Source organism: Haliaeetus albicilla, chromosome 3 (genome assembly GCF_947461875.1).
Source record: "Haliaeetus albicilla chromosome 3, bHalAlb1.1, whole genome shotgun sequence".
Taxonomy (NCBI): domain Eukaryota; kingdom Metazoa; phylum Chordata; class Aves; order Accipitriformes; family Accipitridae; genus Haliaeetus; species Haliaeetus albicilla.
Genome location: NC_091485.1, coordinates 49816163 through 49835832, shown reverse-complemented (window position 1 = coordinate 49835832; position 19670 = coordinate 49816163). Strand labels below are relative to the sequence as shown.

General features: G+C 43.4%; 1 protein-coding gene across 1 annotated transcript; it reads left to right on the top strand.

The window, feature by feature from the left end:
• The first annotated feature begins 1065 nt into the window (after window positions 1–1065).
• TMEM64 (transmembrane protein 64) lies at window positions 1066–13680 on the top strand. The gene is made up of 3 exons (XM_069779642.1): window positions 1066–2083; window positions 7752–7907; window positions 11117–13680. The coding sequence occupies exons 1-3, from the start codon at window positions 1316–1318 to the stop codon at window positions 11309–11311; spliced, it is 1119 nt and encodes a 372-aa protein (XP_069635743.1). The 5' UTR covers window positions 1066–1315; the 3' UTR covers window positions 11312–13680.
• The last annotated feature ends 5990 nt before the right edge of the window (window positions 13681–19670 follow it).

Below are 19670 nucleotides of genomic sequence, written 5' to 3'. Positions count from 1 at the left end.
AAATGCTTTCTGCACTATATGGTTCCTGACATTAGTAACACCAGAGCAAAAGCGACCCGCAAAGCTGTCAAGCCTCAGCGAGGCTCCTGAGAAAACACCCCTCGAAATTGAGCCCTCACTGCATATTCAGGCTGTTTCTTTCCTTCTAGCAATGGCTCAAAATTCAAGCTCAAGCCATCCAAAAGTGTGTCTGAGCCTTCAGGCATGTGGGCCCGGCAGCTGGGTGAGCCAAGCCGTCCCGATGCGGCGATGCCGCAAGCACCACGCAGCAGTCGCGGAGCTGAGGGGCCTCGGTTGTCACCCCTCGCCTCAAACCCCCGGCCGCTGGCCGGGAGAGCCTTGTCTCGCCGGTGAAGAGGAGAACACCGGCGTGTTTGCGACACGGGAAAGTGGCCGACGCGTCACGGGAGCCCAAGAGTAACCGTCTCGTCAGAGACGCCTCAACCACGCGCTCCTCTGACAGAAAACAACCAGCTTCGCAGCACGGCCCCTCCGGATCCCGCCGCTAAGGCTCCGCCGCCAAGGAGGGCGCTTCTGAGAACGCGGCGGGAAAACGGCGGGGAGGCCGGCGGGCGGCTGCCTGAGGCGAGGGCGAGGGCGAGGCGGGAGGGGCCGTGGCGGCCCGCGGAGGCACACCCCGGCCGGACCGACGCGGGGCGGGGCCGGGCCGAACGGGGGGCGGGCCGCGGCGGGGCCGGGCCGGGCCGGGCCGAGCGGGGGGCGGGCCGCGGCGGGGCCGGGCCGAGCGGGGGGCGGGCCGCGGCGCTGCCGCCGAGCCCCACAGCGGGGCAGAGCGCGGCTGGTGCCGGAGCTCAGCCTCCTCCCCCTCCGCTGCCAGCGGCGCCCGGGCTGCCACATCGGCACCGCCGCTCCGAGAAGGCGCTTGCCGGGGCGGAGCGGGAGCCCAGCGCACCTGGAGATGGAGCCCCGCTGCCGCCGCTGCTTCTGCTGCTGCCGCCGCCGCTGCCGCCCCCCGGGACTCGCGCTCCGCCAGGGCCGCCGCTGCCTCTGCCGGGACGGAGAGCGCGGCGCCGCCGTCTAACGCCGCAGCCCCGGCGGCGCGGCCGAGAGGGGAGGCAGCGCGGAGGCCGCCGCGGCCCCTCCGCCCGCCGGGCCCGCGCGGCGGCGGCGGCGGCGAAGCGCGGCCCCCTCCTCCCCGCCCTCCCCACTGCCGCTTCCCCGCCCCCGCCCGGCCCTCGGCTGGGCTCCGCCGCCGGCAGCCGGGCCATGGCGGGGCGATGAGGGAGCGGCCGCCCCTGCCCGCAGGCTGCGTGGGGAGGCGGGGAGCGACGGGGCCGGGCGGCGGGGCGGGGGGATGTGGGGCGCGGGGGCCGCGGCGCTGCAGCTCCTCTCCCGGGCCGTGAAGCAGGCGGCGGCGCAGGGGGCCCGGCAGGACCTGGGCCGCTGGCTGTCCCGAGCCGCCGGGACGGCGGCAGGAGGCGGCGGCGGGGACGCCGTCGGCTTCGTCCCGGCGGAGGCGGCGGGGGCCGGCGGGCTGCTGCTGGGGCCCTACGCGGAGCAGGGCGGGCTGCCGCCGGCGGAGCTGCTGCTCTGCCAGCTGCCCGAGGCGGGCGGCGGCGGCGGGCCCGGGCTGGCCGAGGCCCGGGGCTGGCGCTGCTCCTGCTGCCTCCTGGGCACCTGCTGGTGCAAGAGCTGCCTCAGCGTGTGCGTCCTGGCGGCCCTCTGCTTCGCCTCGCTGGCCCTGGTGCGCCAGTACCTGCGGGACCTGCTGCTCTGGGCCGAGAGCCTGGACAGCCTGGCCGGCGTGCTGCTCTTCACCGTGGGCTTCGTCGTCGTGTCCTTCCCCTGCGGATGGGGCTACATCCTGCTCAACGTGGCCGCCGGCTACCTCTACGGCTTCGTGCTGGGCATGGGGCTGATGGTGCTCGGCGTCCTCGTCGGCACCTTCGTCGCCCACGTGGCCTGCAAGCGGCTGTTGGCCCGCTGGGCGCGGGCCAGGATCCAGGGCAGCGAGACGCTCAGCGCCATCGTCCGCGTCGTGGAGGGCGGCGGCGGCCTCAAGGTGGTGGCTCTGGCACGGCTGACGCCGATCCCCTTCGGGCTGCAGAACGCCGTCTTCGCGGTGAGTCCCGGCCTGGGCCGCGTGCCCCAGCCCCGTGGCTGTGGCCAAGGAGGACGCTCTGGCTGGGAGGATGGCTCGCAGCGTGGCGGCCAGGGTGGCTGGTGGAGGTTGCCCCCTTTCCCCAGATGAAACTTTGGTTTCTTTCTCTTTTAACAACGGTAAAAGCAGCCCCCCTGCCCGCTCTTGCGAGTGGCTCTTCCGCGCTTGCAGAGGGACGGCAGGCGGGTTCTCGAGGTGCCTCGTTCGGTGGCATTGCGTTAGAGTTGCTGTCCGGCTTTTGAGACTCTGTTCTGGTGTTAGAAAGAAGCACCAAAGAGCTGTGTAGCAAAATCTGCGGAGAACACAGCAGTTTTAAAGTGCTTGTGTTTTTAAAGTGATCTGAGTGGAGGAAAAGTTGGATTTTTAAGCAGTCTTGCCAGGTCTCCCTCAGCTACTTAATATAAATAACCATATTGGAAAGGAAGAAGCGGACAGATTAAAATTCTTGCTCAGTTTGGTGGTTGTTTGTAGCATACATCTAACAAATCCATAAAGAGTGTTAAGTCCATGGACACAAGAGAGGTTGCGCAGTTTGGACAGAGCATTAAGATGTAGGCTCACAGCTGAAAAGGGACTTGGTACACCGGAGTGGTACTGAAAGTTAATTTAAACTTGAGTTTGGGAAAGGGTTGGACTTGCTTTTCTTTCTACTTTTAGATGAAGATTGGTACATTCTCTAAGAAAAATTATTTAAAACTTATGATCTCACTGTTCTCTTTGATCATCTTAAAGGGGAAAGTGTAGACGAATGTAGAGGGTATTGCTTTTGAGTGCCATCATGCTGATGATGACAATTTCAGACCGTCAGTTCTTCCTGAATGCTTTGGCTGAAGGATATGGTTTTGGCTGTGTGTTATGCCTCAGTAGTGTCTGCTAGCTCGGTGAAATCAAAACAGAGCAAACCAGATTGTGAAATACTTCACAATGTTTAACAGTAACTCCTATCTTCTTTAATGTAAGAGACCCTATAAACAAGTGTTTTGGTGTGCCACTTTCTTATAGCACGCTTTCCATCCCCCATCAGCACTCCTGATCCTGTACCCTTCTGAAGCGCTTGCTTAATTTTGGCAGAATCATCTGGTTGAAATGAGTAGGTCACTGAATACCAAATTTGTTATTTAAGAAAAAATTAATCCACACAATTTTTAGGGGTTAACACCCACAACAAATATTTAAAATTGCTGTGTATAAAACTGTGTGCGCTGGGGCATTTGCCTCGTGAGCTGCAATCTCCTGCCGATAAAAGCTGTAGCAACTTATAATTTCTTTTTAAGCAGATTTGTTAACCATTTCCTTGTTATGAATGAGAAGACCCTCAGCTGTTTTATTTGTTTACCTGTGTTACTGCAGGACTGAGGAAGCTTAGACCCATGCAGCCAGGAGCAGAGTACCCCTGGAGCCCAAGGTCCTGGTGTAGCAGATGAAGCTTCTTCTCTAGTGTGACTCTCCTAAAGTGGGGAGAGCTGTTGTGCTTTGGTTGTTCACAGCTTCTGGGCATCACTTGAAGTAGTCAGCAGATGCTGTAGGGCAGTACTGGATATGAAGAACTGACCAGAGAATTACTGAGTTAAAATGATTTCCTTCCTGGCATAACCATTCTGTTGGAAGCAAGATTCAGCAGAGTATTCAGGCCAGTGCAATATTAAAATGATGCTGTATATCAGTGCTTTGTATTCTCTAAGTATCGCAAGCTAAATAATTTTCTTTCCAAGTGGAAGGTATCAGTATTAAAATAACAGATAGGAAATGAGATGAAACCAGATTCTTGAGTATGCCAGATAACTTGAATGTTGCCTGCTAAAATTAGTTTGGTTTACATTTATTATTCTGGATTTATTACTTTGCAGCATAGTCAAATAAAGCACAGTGTGCTCAATTTTTAACCGAGAACATTTAGTATGAACTACTAGATTACTGCAAAATAAAATGTTGCATGCAAATCTGGGGATTCAAGGCAGTTTCTCGCTGTGAGTCAAGTTTAAGCTACGTATAGAATACAAAATTCTGCCTACGCAGCCTGAGTTGTCATTTCTTTGAAACTGATTTATTTGAAAATTTAATGGTCTACTTGTGTTTATAATGCAAGGGGATTTGGGGTGCCCTAACTATCTATCCATTCCCTGTGCTAGCAAGTTCAGGAATGAATTTGAAAAGGATTGCTCTTAATAGTAGAAGAAAGAACAGTGAAGTTAAGAAAACCTGCACATCTTTAATTTGCCAGCAGTCTGGTCTATGCATGTTTTCTCTGTGCATATTTGTAAGTAAACTGGAGATACTGAGAATGCTTAAATGAGAGGGAAGGGAGGAAGTGACACATGAGGTCCAGGACAAGGCATAACCTTGATGTGAGAGGGGTCATCTGCAGGGCTGGGACTAATGAGTTTCTACAAGCACTTGTTCAGTGGTGTGTACCATCTGCTGAGGGTTCTGGGGAGGTTGAATTGCAGAGGAGCGTACAGAAGGAAGGAAGAGCTTCCTAGCATTTGATTAGTGATGGGATGATATTATTTGAAACAGCACAAGAAGAAAATTAACACGGATGTCTTAGTTTCTCACCAGCCAGACATGAACATCTTGCTTCTTAAGGTCATTCTGCTGCTCTTTGGGAAAGAGCTGATAGTAGGAGCATTGGGGTAATGTATTTACTTGCCTTTCTGGAAGACCTAGAAACTTCTTAACTGAAAGCATGTTTGTATTTCTCTTTGAGTGGGTTTTGCTTACTTATCGTTCCTGTGGTGCCAGGGTGGCCTGATAGCTCTTACTAAGTGTTTGCCCATGCGCAGCCCTCTCCCCTTGACAGCTGAGTGTTCTGAAGGCAGGTCTGGAAGGAGGCCTGGTATGCAGGTTATCACCTCCTTCCCACTACTGGGTCCCTGGAGCTAGATTTGTGCAGACTGATTATTTGCAGTGCCAGGTGTAGCTTAGATCAGAATTCATATTTCTTCTTTCTCCTCTGAGAGGAGTATTGTACAGAGGAAATAATGTGTCCCAGTGTGCATCTCCGGTTCGAGAAAGGCACACAGTGAAATCAGAGTTCAAGAAATGGTACCTGCTTTGCAGGAACATGCAGGCTGCTTACTTTGCTTGTTGAAAAGTTGCTAGCTATTTTTTGGTTTGTTTTTTATTTGCTACCTGGGTTTTTTGGTGGGGTTTTCTGGAGAAAGTAAAGAGCATCAGAATTGTTCTTTGGTCTCGGTTGCTATCTGATCTGAAACACAGGATTTCATAAATTGAGGGGTGAGAAATCTGCTGCAATCCCCAAAGGCATGTGAGCTCCCAACAAAGTCCTGACACAAGCATTTATTCTTTGACAGGACTGATCCAAAGGTGTCAGCTGCAAAGAATACACAAAAGTTTTACTGAACAAGGCCTGTCCAAGGTTTAGTGGGAGAATTTCTGGCTAACACTTTTGTTACCAGAGTGGTTAGGTAGTTCTTAGTTTTGTTTTAACACATCGGTATGGCCTATAACAATTGCATCCATGCTTGCATTGGGATTTCACTGTTAATTTCTGTTGGCTTGAGCTTTCTGTAGAAACAGAGTCGTGGTAGCCTCTGTTTGGCAGCTTGGCCACACAGACCCCAGTCTGGCAGGTTTCTAGAACAGGTAAAGTTTCGTAGAAGGAAACACATGGAAAGCTGTAAGTTTTATTGAAAATTTCTCAGGTTTCTTAGGTAGGGATGCTGTCCAATTCCTCTGCCTTCCAGGGGAAAGGATACCACTGTAGGTCTAAACCCTACAAACCAGCAGTTAAAAGGGCACCTGTAAATTCCACCCCCCCCCCCCCCCCGCCCTTGACTTTCATTTTAGTGGGAAGCACAAGTCTCAGTCCAGCGTGTCCATTGGCAGCCTCCCCTTTGGAAACAGTCTCTCTCATCGCCCAGGAGGTCCAGTTGCTGCAGGACAGATCCAGCTGTGCAAACGTGTTGCTCTGCAACCAAAGTGTCCTTAATATGTATACAGAAATGAAAGAGGTGCCTGGGAGTTAAAACAATCTTTGGGAAGTTTCCCAGCTCCATTAGATTTAATGACAGTGTCCTACTTAGCAAATCTTGCCTCAGCATTAGTATTTCAGAGACTTTTAATAGCAGTTCCTTCATTCCCTTGCCAATATGGGAAGTTTTGGTTGTGCATTCTTATTACATGGCCGAGATTACTATAAAGTTTTAAATAAATAAATAAAAAGTAAGACTTCTCAAAGCATCAGTCAAATATGAAGTTCTGACATAATTCCATAGTGCTTTTTCATTCAAAATCTAAATTAATCTTTTATAGAAGGGGAAATGTATTATTTGCGTTGCTTGTATGTATTTCAGTCTGTGGGACGTGTAATTTGCGGTGTGAAGTTTGGAATTGGCTTAATGGGTCTTGTTCCAGTGAATTATTCTTAATCTTTATGCTTCACTGCGTTCTCCTCCGCCATTGCCCTTCTGTCCTCCCAGAAACTTAACACTGATGGTTCTTAGAGCTCTGAGAATTCAGCACTGTGACTTTCATAGTAACCAAAGTTTATTTTAAGAATAGGATGATGAAATGAGTAACTTTGCTGCTATTCTCTTGTCTTCGACATTGTACAAAACTGTCAAGGTCAATAATTTCAATGTAGCCTCCCAGTGTTAGGGGCTGTTCTTAATTAGAACTTGTTTTATTAAGATGTGATCAACTGAATTGTCTGGAAAATTCCTTAGGCTGCTTCTTTCAAAATCACCCTTTTCATACTAATTTTTAACCCATAGTTTCCTCCTGTTTTCATTTTTCTTGTGTAAATATCTTTTGGCCTCTTGGCTCTTGAATTTAATATTTCCCGATGGCTGCTGGTACTAATTTAGCTAGTGCTGTGTACTTTGTTCCCTTGTAAACTGTCCACATACTGACTCAGAACAGAAATTTCACAGCAAAGAGAGGAAAATATCTTGAAGTATTATTAGTGTTTTTTTCCAGAGAAACTAGCAAACAGCTATAGCCCCATGTACTGGTTTTTTTCACTAATTAAAGTGTGACACAAAATATCTTTGGTAGAGAATCTTAATGATACCCATGTGTGTCACTGATAGATAATAGATATTGCTACTAGAGATCACTGATAGATATATGTATCTTAGTGAGTATATAACTTCCCTTGCAGGGGCAAATCATATCTGCCATTCTGTTTACCTAGATCATATTTAATACAGTGACGTTTTGAACAGTTACCTCTTTTATTAGTTGCCATACATGTAAAAAGCAAAGCAAATAGATTTTTGCTTTAGACCTTCACATTTGGTAAAGTAATTTCTTCCTGCAAGCAAATTCTCATAAATTGTAGGGCTCCGTTCACCATGAAGAAATAAACATCTTCAATGAACAGTGTAATTGCATCCGTAGTTAATGACCTTTGCACAGAGACGTTGTGTAATGTAAGATGAAATGAAATAAAACCTAGTAACTTCAAAAAGGCCAGATGAAAACTAGCCACGTACTGTTTTATTGTGTTATCTTAGATTCACATACAGTGGAAAGTTTCAGTGAAGGAATGTAATAAATGATTTCATTTTTTTGCATGGATGCTTGTGGGAGCAGCAGTCTGGTGGTTTCTGCATCTAGATTGTGTTGGAGCTGTGCTCGCTTTCTTACACTTTCTTTTACTCAGATTACAGATTTGTCACTACCGAACTACCTGATGGCTTCTTCAGTTGGGCTGCTTCCTACTCAGCTCCTAAACTCATACTTGGGCACTACCTTGCGCACCATGGAGGATGTGATTGCAGAACAAAGTGTTAGTGGCTATTTTATATTCAGTTTACAGGTAAGAAAATAATTGCTCTCATAGACCTTGGTAACAGTAATGTCAGTTTCTGACTGTTTGGGTAAGCAATGATTCTTGGAAACAGTCGTTTTCTTGTGTTTGAGTTTATTTCTTTATCCCCCTAATTTCTTGCTCATCTGCTGTACCAGTGGGATTCAAGACAGGACTTTGCTTCTGGAGACAGTAGGCAAGTTTCCTTCCTGTAGCTTTGTCTCTTCAAGTCATTGAATCTTAGCTTGGGAAACTGCATGCCTGTAGGAACATGTATGAGATGTAGAGAGATTCAGCACTGCTGATTTCTCTTTCAGACTGTACAGCCTGCAGTGTAAAAGGGGTGGGCTGCAGGAGGTTTGGGGCAATGCATGTCTCAGGGCTTAAGAGCTGCTCTTTGTTGGCATAACAGCTCCCTAGTCTGAGGCAGCCAACCTCTTACAGACTGAGAGCCAAGCAAGTATGGCATGTGGTATTGAAAAGTAACAGGTTTTAAAAAGTGTTTGATGTATAGCTCTGTTATTGGTATTTTCAGTAGATTGTGTAAAACTGAGCTGACGTTTCTTTTTCACAGGCTTATTGACTGCTAGATACCCAGGGAAATGGGTTTCCAGTGTACTGTTCTCTTTTGATTTTGCTTTCTTCTGTTAGAAAAATTTAATTCTTTCATACCTCACGTGACACAAACCAGAACTTACTCAGTGTTCTCTTTTTCTCTTTCTGCCACAGTTTTGTCAAGTTTTCTTCTCTTGCCCTCTGTGGTAATTTCCTGCTGAATTGTAGACTTGTCAACGCCCCCCTACACAAAAGCTGATGTGCCACTGACTGTGAAGTAGTGTGCTCAGGGTGCTTAGACCCAGCACCTGTTCAGTGTTCCCTATTAGCGTTGAACACTCCTGATTTTGCATAGGTATTTAGGATGAAAAGTGCTGTAGAAATGCACCTAATTTTGCAAGTGAGTAAATTTGTGAAAAGTATATAGTACCTTTACATGAGCTTAGCCAATGAAATAATTTGTCAGTAAATCTTGGCGGTAATCCTTAAGTCTGAGACCGTTACGAGCACAGAGATAGTGAGTATTTCAGAACCAGATTATATATTAAAACCTGCTCTGACAGCGTTGGTGCTTCAGGCTGTGTTTGACCAGCAGTTACCATGGTTTGCAGACTTTTAGTTGGTACTGCAGTCATTTATCTTCCTCAGTTTTTACAGTCATAAAGCTGACGTTTAACAATGCTAAGATAGAAAACTAAGTCTAGAACCATTTTAACTGCCCCCCCCCCCAAATTATGTGTTCTTAAAAAGAACATATAATTTATATACTTCATACGACAGGTTTATGAGTATTAAAAATGCCTTTGTAAATGTGATCAATAGATCAAAGAGAAAATAAATGGTTACTTGATCAGCTTTCGTTTTAGTCATGAAATGTTATTTCCAGGGTAGTAGTTTTTAGTGGTCTTTCCCTTTTTTTCCCTTTTTTTTTTTTTTTTTTTTAAATGACATTGGCTCCTCTTTGTGGATTATAACTGTCAGTTAGGTAAGTGCTAGCTGGAGAGGCTGAATGAATAGGAGTCCTCACCTCCTTGAGAGTAATCCTTGGGACCTAAGTCAAGGGGAGCCTGTTAGTGGAGGAATTACTTATGTTCTCCCACTTTCAGGCATCTACCTGGTGCTTTGCCTTGCTGGGCTTTAATGGGACTTTGATTTAGTAAATAACTCTAAAAATCCTTCACATTTCATAGTTGTCTGTGTGTATATATTTTTTTAAATTACTCATCTAGGGAACTAGGTTACTGGTAGTAATATTTCTGAAAGAAGACAAATTTAAATATTTGGCTAAGCTTTTAGAATAGGATTTTTCCTCTGTATTCAGAATTCGGTGTCTGTAGTCTGTTTTTGACTCTTACATTGGCCAGTTTTGGAAATGTATAACTTGAATTTGTGAGGAAAATCTTTCTCACCACAAGGATAGTCAAGCAGCGGAGCAGTTGCCCAGAGAGGTTGTGAAATCTCCATCTTTGGAAGTTTTCAAGGTTTGACTGGACAAAAGTCCTGAGCAGCCTTGGTCTGATCTTGCAGCCAGCCCTGCTCTGAGCAGCAGGTTGGGATAGAGACTGCCAGGGATGCCTTCCAGCTGCAATTATCCTATGACTGTACTTGTCAATCATCTTGGTCGTATTCTAGCATCTTTTATGCCATGCTGACAGATGCTTTAAGTGATAGTCCTTAATGTTAAAACATAACCCTATTAACCCCAATTAATAATGAAGTTCACATTTTGGAGTAAAAACTTAGGTTCTGTTGTAAACAATATAACCTTTTTGGTTTTTTGAAGGAAGTTGCAGATTCCAGCTAGTTTCATAAAACATTCTTAAAAAAGGCAGAGGAATTTGCTTCTTTCAATGGGACTGTCACTATGAGACAGATGGATTTTTTTTTTTTATTTGAAGATTTTTTTTTTTTAAGGAGTATCTCAACTGAAAATTTAACTGGTGTTTTATTGAAACCAAAGGCTGCTTTCCTCCTTAAAACAAAAAAAACCCCCAAAATCATACCACCAACATCCTGTCCCCTCCCCGAGCCATCCTCCAGAAACCAAGTTCTTCCCATACAGACTACTATAAGTCGCTCAGAAACTCTGATCTGTCCTGTTTAGTCCTGATATCCGAGAAGCACAGTGACACTGCTCCTCTCTGCTATCTTCCATACCAGAGGGGCAAGGACAAGAAGTTTTATTTCCTTTACTGTGCATCATCCTCTGTCTCTGCTGTTTTGCAAGTTGCAGATGCTCAGTACAGTTTCAACCTATTATTCACTTGGTACATGGAGAACAACAGGCCTTTTGACTTACAGAAATACACCACTTAATTTGTGGAAATATTTTTGCCAAGAGAGAAGGTGAAGGAATTGCTTTCTAACAAGTATGTGGATGTCGATGGAAAGAAAGAAAACATCTTTTCAATTCATATAAATATTTAAGTTCTATGTAATGACTATGTTCTGAGATGCTAGTTACATTGTTAGCATATGTAGGTTTAGAGCCACTCATTGGTTAAGTTTATCTCCCTTCTAATGTTTTGCCTGTGAAGCATTGAGTTAACAAATGCCTCCATGAATCTTTGTGTCGACGACTTTTTTGTTTTGTTCAGAAGAGTTGCTTTGTATTCATGCTTACAGTTTATGTAGCCTGCAACACTCTTTTATTTTATTTGCAGATTGTCATAAGTATAGGACTCATGTTTTATGTTGTTCACCGAGCTCAAGTGGAACTGAATGCAGCTATTGTAGCGTGCGAAATGGAAATGAAGACATCGTTTGTTAAAGACAGTCAACCAAGCATCAGTGGTTCAACCACATACTGCAACAAAAGGACAGTAGCATTCTCTGGAGGAGGTGTCAATATTGTGTGATTTCAAGTATTAATAAAGTAAGGTTTTGTGAACCTAAGCTATTGCCTAGAAATATCTATGGACAATTCAACTAGTTTTCAAAAAAATTACAAGTGGTTACAGGTTGTACTGTGGCACAAACCAACTGACCAGCTCTTCAATTGCACATGGGGTGACTTCTAGCAAGAAAAGAAAGATGATGAAGTAACTTAAGATGTAAATGCAAATTTGGCTGCACCTTTGGTCATTTATTATGCCTGTCATGGCCTGTAGTCTGCACTTTAGGTTTTTTTCCTTTGCCTCCTATAAACTGAGAAATGCTTCTATAAATTGAGAAAAGTAGCACAGAGGTAAATATTTTTCTGCTTTGCATTATTTATAAGGCTGAATAATTATATGCAGTAGAATTTTATTACTGATAAAGATGAATGAGAAAGTATGCAATTCAATGTATGTTATTCTTGAATGTGCTTTTGCTTTGGAATTGCTTCTAGAACTTGGAGTGTATTATTTAGCTAATGATGGGACCTTTTGGCTTTTCCTTCATTTTTGATTTTAAAAAAAAGAGAACCCTATATAAAGTTTTGGTTGAATGTATTTTTGTAAGTCATTAAAAATGTTGCAGAGCCATGCGTATGTATTCACACAAGCTTAAATCCTACATTGTGGGACTGAAGTGCTCTTAAATAACATTTTAAGTTACACTGTGTAATATGCAAAGTAAAAGGGAAAATACAGAAGTTATAATAGATTGCAGTGACTGTTTGAAGGAGACTTCATGACTTAATTGTTGCTTTGGTTTTACCACCTTGGTGATTGTAACACAGGGCTGTTCCACGTTAGTCCTATTTATAATATTTTTAGTTGTTAAAAGGATGGAGTTTTTCAACTCGCATGACTGCATGTAATAAGGCTTCCAGAATAGGAAGCTAAATCTCTCCTTTAAACAAAGTGATGGGATACCGGCAGTACCAATCGTACATGAAGGTGGCCTTTATTTTGTAAGTGAACCCCCCCTCCCTTTAAAAAGCTTTAAAAATTCACTTTGGTTGGCATGTTTTTGCTAAAAGTTCTACATTTTTTAAAAGATGCAATCTATTATAAATTTCATCAGAGTGAAGATATGAAAACTAGAGGTTCTCCTTGGAAAAATAAATAATCCAGTAACAGAGGAGGACAGTAATGTCTCTGAGACTCAGGAATTCTGACTCCATTTTTGCAAGACAACACTGTATTGGATAATGCTCCTTTTATGTGTGCTGTGGACTGTTTTTCACTGCATTTGAATAGACTGGATAACCCGATAGTAACTTGTGTGTGTGTGTAAAAAGAAAACAACAATAATGCCTGAACATGATGTCTTGTAGGTGTGAGTTTCATGTAGAAATACGTACCAATGTTGAATTGCTCAAATACATACAAGTCATCTGATACAAAAATAATGTAATGTATTGCTTATTTTTGTAGTTATTTTGTGTAGGTTTTCAAGGATGATTTCAGTCTTCAAAATTTTGTTGTTTTCTAATAGTATGATGGTGCCTCCTTTTTGTAAGGTTGTTTGTTGCATTCAAGCATTTTTGTCTTGTTGAGAATAGCAGGTTTTCAAGGTCGTTGGGAAGCAGAGATCTGATAGCCTCTAACAGCCTTACTGTGAGGATGTATAGTACTTGCATAACTTGACATCTACGCATTCCTTGGTAGTGGAAGTTCAATTTTGTTCTTTAAGTATGTATCCTTTGCAAACCGCTGTTCTTGGGTCTTGTGACCTAAGGAACTGAACTAGTTAAATGAAACAACAAAGTTCAGATTGTCTCCTTTTTGTTGTTTTGGGGCTTGGTATTTTTTTTGGTTCGTTTGTTTTTGAAAAGGCAATCTATATACCTGGAAGTGTTCATTTACGGATCTCTGCCTCTGACAGCTCCTGTGTGAAAACAAGAGAGCCAGATAACTTTTTGATGGCGTTATTTGTCATCATAGTATAATTGAGCCCTTTCTTAACTAAAGGTTTTTAATTTTGTTTTTCTTGGAAAGAACAATCCTTCAGTAAATGAACTGATCTGAACTTTGCTCCATCTTGCCAAATCAACAATAGTGTTTTGAAGAGGGTATCTCTTTGCGTTTTTAAACTAACTTAAAGGTTGTGTTATTATTCGAGAACATTTCCCAAATATGTATTTTGAAGTGCTTTTATTTCCATGACATTTTGTAACCAGAGTAACTTCACTATGTGAACACTTTTGTAGTATGGAATTAGTTCTTAAGACTTTTGCATTTTGCTTGATACTTGTAATATTTGTGTACAAGTTAATGGGAAATGTGCATTAAAAGGAACTTTTCTGTACCATGCCAATCATAATTTTATACAATAAATTCACTCAAATTTCTTTAAAGGATTATGTATTAAATGTTTAGGTTGCTATGAAGTAGTTGGAAAGAGGGTACAGTGGACTGTCATCTTTACGTATGCATGCAAAGATAGTTGTCTACGTTAAAGGGGAAACAACTCCAGGATTTAAGGATCAATTCCATGGGTGGGGAGTTACTGAGAAGGCAAAGATGCCTGATTTTTTTTTTTTTTTAATTAAAATTAAATACATGCTTAATTCTGTTAAATACTTGGAAGGTTAGGTATTTGTAGCTGCCTTTTTGATAGGAGAATAAGTATACATGTGCTTATGAGACGTGCTACGGAACCAAAAGAGGATTGATATTTTTGAATGTAAAAGTGATGTGATTTTTTTTGTTGTTTTTTCAGAAGGTCTCCCTACCTAGAGCAATTAAAAAATAAAAGGGTATCAATCCAGTTTAAATAATATGTGGCAAGTCACCTTCATGAATATTTTCTGAGTTGCCATGGTGGTGAAATTTCTGCATTTTGTGTATGAAACCTGCCTAAATTGCAGGTTATACAGAAGAAGTCTCTCTCAACTCATGGCACCAGTTTTCCTTCTTCCTTCTTGTGGTAAGTGCAACCCTGTAATAAATTTCTCAAAATGTAACTTTATGCTAAGCACCTGTGAGGAAAACTTTTTTCTGTCCAGGAGCTTTATATACTATTTTCATACTGGTTTTTGCACAGTAACTTCAACAAGTGTTGCTGAAGTCACATTTGAAGAATGGAAAAACTGCTCTTGCATGGTGCGTGGTTAGTGTCACATGTTAGATCCTTTGCGTTCATTTTCAGCTTTCCACCTGAGGCTGAGATTTGGATTTTGACTGACCCAAGATTACTGGAGTCATCAGTGGCCTTGCAAATAGTCTAGGATAAAATGCTTAAGATGAAATATAAATGTGTTCCCTTTCACTCTGTGGTCATTTTTAATGACAGAGGCAAATAGCTCGAGTAGCCCTGTGACAAGCTTCTTCACTATAGTAAATTCAAAGTTGGTACCAGTCCTGTCTACGTAAGATGATGATGGTTTGGGCATGAGAGAATAGGAAATCAAGTGCAGAGGGGAAGCTGATGCAATTCTGCTGCTGATGGGGAAAGCAACTTGGCCCTGTCCTCTCCAGTCCTGCAGAGTTAGTGATGTGCCTGGCAGCACAAGGATGATGGCTCTAACACATCTCCTCTTCATAGACATTAGCATTTGTCTCGCACTATCCTGCTGTATTGATTTTTAATTTGTATTAATTTGTTAGTGATAAGTAGCAAGAAATAACTGAGTCTGCAGTTTCAATCCTGTCCCTTTCCTCCTTCAATAGATTATTCTGTCATATTGCTAAACTTAAAACTATGTTTAATGAAGGCATGTGTTCATTAATGTAAGTTAAGTCCTCCTTGCTAGCCAAATGACACGTGTGTAGTTGGATGTGGGTTCTCAACTTGTTTGGAAAATTAGGTGGGCAAGATTTGTTGTTATGAGTGTGCAAAGTCCTCTAACTTAACTTCTAATTATTTAGGACTTTAGGTACATTGTGAAATAACTTAGCAGAATAGGTTTGTTATACAGAGTTTTTTGTTTCGTTTTGTTTTAGAAAAAAGTTTACTAGCAAGATAGCAGAAGAAGGATTTCTTCTGTCCTGGTCCTGGGATTTGAATATTGGGCGTCATCCTTTTTGGGAGATGAGAATGTTGCCAAGATGTAGCACACGTAAGCTTAGGTGAGTCAAGGTAGTTAGGTGCCTGCTTTGGTGAAGAGGATGTAAAATCTGTATATTCAGGTCAGCATGGCAAGTCTTTTTGTATCGCACAATCTACAGACCAGCACAGTTTGGCATTGGTGGCTGCAGTACATTGCTTCTCATCCCTCCTCATCTGCAGGAGGGGGAGTCTAGAGAGCTACAAGTCTTTCAAGCTGAAGAGGAAGAAATAGTAGTCTGAGCACAGCGGACACAGTTTGAGGAGGTTAAATTAACCTTAACATTGCCAGAACTGTCAATACATGTCAGTGTCTTGTTTTCTTAATTGCAGAATCCTTTGACAGCTGCTGCCTCTTTCTGCAGGAGGGCAGCTGGGTAGCCTCACCTAGAGGTAGGTCAGCATTTTCTCTTCTGGAGAATTTTAGCACGTTTTGACTTTTGGACCTCTTAACTTCTGAAATAGCCTTTTGACAAATTTTGCTGACATTTCTCTTATTAGGATGGTTTAGTTTGTCCCAGTAAGAGGGCAAGATCAGCTGGGGTGCAAACGTGTATGTACCAAGTATTCTTCATGCATTTGCACCTGGCCCAAGAAGGAATTTCTGTAGGGCAATCTGCATGAGCTTGATTTGCTGAATGGGAGGTTTTTCCCTCTGTTCCCAGTGAGCTGTAACTGTTTCCCCTCTAAGGTTGTGGGTGGGAGGAAGGAAGGAGAGGCCTGTGGTGATGGACTATTCTAATACCAAATTTTTGCTCTCTGCCTTAGAAACTTGATTGCTTAAGATTGCAGATATTCTCCATTTAGTGTGAGAAATGGTAGGTGGTGAGGGAATAGACTAATGAATTCTGACTGTGATTTTTGTGAGGGAGTAACAATTTGCTTCAGTACGTGATGAAGCACCCAGATGGTAGAAGGATGGGGCTTTTTGTTGGATTTTTGGGGGTGGGGAGGAGGGGGGGGTGGTACTACTGGAAGCAAATAATGCTGAAATGGCAACAATATGAAGTTACTGCTGATTCTTTTGAACCTTGAGTTATTATGACTGTTTCAGATGTCTTTTACAGCTATGGGGAATAGCGTCTCAGAAGCAGCTAGAGTAAGAACTCTAAGAGCATCTCGGTTTCTGGAGGTCTGCTGAATACATATCTGTGCCTCTAGGGCCTGCTTTTATAACCTGGGCTAGCAAAGTCCAAACCAGAAGCAGTGGATAGCTCTCATCAGAAGAGGAACATCTGTTGCTGCCCTTTTGATGCGCAGCAGAAGTATATGGCAGATGGTTTGCCTGCCTGAAAGGCTTCCTTTTTGCTTTGCTCTGCTTCACCTAGCTCAGGTGGTGGCTGGATGAGGAAGACCTGTGCGCTTGCCGTTTGCTTTTCTACCAGCCAGGGAGGCAGGGCTTGCTGAGTTGAAGCCAGAGGCTGCTCTGTGTTTTTGATTCTCAAACCACTTTCTGTTTAGCTTCCTTTCCCTATGCTCTAAAAAAACCCAACCAAAACACAAAACCAAACAAAAAACCCCAGCAAAATATCCAACAAAAAAACCCCTCAGCACCACCCAAAAAACCCTTCAGGATTGGTAAAATTAATACCAGTAAATGGATATCCTCTATATTCTCCTGTGGATGTAAACTGAGGTAGAAGATGATGTTCTGTGTTCAGCCAGCTGTAGTAATCTCTTCCACGCTCAGTGACTCCTGCACTAAATGATGTTCTCCTGCTGCTGAGCTTGCTACAGTGCAGGACTATGGTAGCCATGAAAGGATTTGTCCTTGCAGCTTGCAGTGTATCGAATAACTGATTTCCAGTCATCTTAATGTTGCACTGCATTTTAGGGTTTCACAACTGTAGGAACAACACACACACGTGGCGTGTGCAGTTCCAATGTCACATGAATTTGTGCTTTGCAAGCATTTTGTTGTCTCTTGCATTTTGTGGGAAGGCTGTGCTGGTTGCAATGTGATGTGTGTCTTCTCCTGGTTTTGGCAAGAGTACAGTTATTTGCTTTTTCTGTGCAGTGAGTTGAACTGTATTTCATTGGCTATAGCATGCCTCTTGCCCCCCCTCTCCATGTCAGCCATAGTGGTTTACCAGATGTTGTATGGTTATCACTTAATTTGCAGTCAAACAGAGAACTCCAATATGCATATGTGTAGGTACAGCAATGAACAGGTCTTTTTCTGTGGCTGGCTCCTTTCAGCTGAGGAATCTGGCTTTTTTCCAGCTACATCAGTCAGTCTAATGAAAGATTTCTCCCTCCTTGCTTCTTTAGTTTAAGGTGTTTATGACAGTGCTACTGTTTCTTTCAAACAGGCTTTGAGGTGGGAAAATCCTCCAGGGTCTGGAGGAAGAACCCTGGACTCCCCAGGGCCCCTGGCATTTGCACTGGGGAAAAGAGACTTGGAGTAATGAGTTCTTAAAATGTTTCTGTATAGAAGCAGTTTGAGACTGGAATTGCAAACTTGTAGGAGGAGGGGAAAGGTTGCAATTAGTGCAACAGTATTAGTATACTTAACCAGGAGGTAAAAATCCTGGCAGCTATAATTGGACGAGGTTATTCTCCCCTTTTCAGTGAGTCATTCCTTAGAGAATGGATTAAATGTATTTTTTTTTTAAACCCTTTTCACTTGTTAAAACCTGAGTAGAAGAAGGAGGGGGAGTCTTCTCCCTCTGTATTAACAATGCAGAAAATGCAGACTCATAAGATTACTGAATATTAACCTTGAGGCAAGGCAGAAATTTGCTTTTATAAGTGGCAGGTATGTTGGCACAAATCTACTTTTCTTCATTATATCTGTTTTGATAAACAGTAAAGGAAAGGTAGCCATGTAGTGAAGCATGGATAGATTTGTATCATGTGGATTATATTCTCTTGGGGGAAAAGTCCTTGGGGATTCAGTCTTTTAGGGTTGCATGTAGTGCAGAAGTACCTGGTGTCCTCTTCCTGCACCTCTGCCTGCCTATGAGCTGCTTCTGTGTCTTAGAATCAGCCAAATGTATAGCTGCAATAACATGACATGAACCTGAGCCAATAATCCCTCCCTCTTATCAGCACCTCTTACCAGCTTGGAACTTGAATAAAGGAAAGTTGGGAGACGCACCTGTATTGTCTGATAATGGTTATCATTATCCTTTGTGATATTTACAGTGTTTCAGGTACCTTTGATGGAAGCCCTGTACACAGGTGTAATGTGTGATTGCATTTGCCTAAGTAAGACCTGGGTTACTTTCACCTAATATTTAAGCATAGTGTTATCCACGTTGGGAACTTGTCTCAAATGGGTGAGATCATATTGATCAGGTGAAGCTCATCTGAAAAGCAAATTGTCTCCAGGTCATAGCATTACAGAGTAATGAAGATTGGAAGGGATGTCAACCAGTCTAGCCCCTGCTGAAAGGCACCTCTGCTGATCTGCTCCTGCCTTGCCCTGGCCTGCAAGAGCCCAGCTGCAACGAGCAGAAGATCTGGCAGGAGGGCTGGTGCTAGGGGGGAGTTAGTACCGTGATGGGGAAACTTGGCTGGACAGAGAGCAGAAGTGCAAAAGGTCGTGTTCATACATGCAGCCCTGCGGGTCAAAGAAATGCACAGTTCCTTGGATTTGTTGTCCCCCTGCAGTTGTAATGAAGTGCACACACTTCACATATTTACATTGCAAAACAGTTATTTGTGCAAGAAGATCATGGATGAGGAGAAAGGCATCTCCAAACGCTGACCTGGCTAAGTTACAGCTAGAGAACAAAGAAAAATAGGAAATCCCAAGTGACATCTCAGACTAATTTTGTGGGTTTTATCCTGCTGCTGAATATGCATTTTTGCCATTTTATGAAATAACTTCTTAGACATGTTCCCAAAACTTGAATTTTTGAATTGTTGTATTTGCTTAAATGAAGTATCTACATCCTATATTATTTCATCCCAAAATTTTCTTGTAAATGCCATTGAAATTATTAAACTGTTCTTTTTAAAGTATCAGCTTAAAGTAATACCAGGTAAAAATAATACCAGAGCAGAGTGTTTTTCTTCATAGAGGTAAGTGTCTACAATAATGATAATGCAAATGTCTACACACTTGCAAATATATGTTTTAAGTACTGTGAAATTGCTCTGAAGCATTTACAGGCCTGTGCAATCCCAGCAACTGCTTTATCTTTTTGATTGTCTAAGAGTGGTGGGTATTTAACAGTGGCAGCACAATGGTAATGCTACCAACACAAGAGAAGAAAATAATTTGTTTGGGCTTCTCAGAGAACACTGGAAGTCCTTTTATGCATAGTAACTCAGATACCCAGAGACCAGTTT

What these genes read in the sequence shown, in the direction of transcription:
- TMEM64 (XM_069779642.1), top strand. Translation starts at nt 1,316, where the DNA reads ATGTGGGGCGCGGGGGCCGCGGCGCTGCAGCTCCTCTCCCGGGCCGTG. An exon ending in TGCAGAACGCCGTCTTCGCG is followed by an intron (nt 2,084 to 7,751) that starts GTGAGTCCCGGC and finishes TCTTTTACTCAG; the next exon opens with ATTACAGATTTGTCACTACC. An exon ending in ATTTTATATTCAGTTTACAG is followed by an intron (nt 7,908 to 11,116) that starts GTAAGAAAATAA and finishes TTTTATTTGCAG; the next exon opens with ATTGTCATAAGTATAGGACT.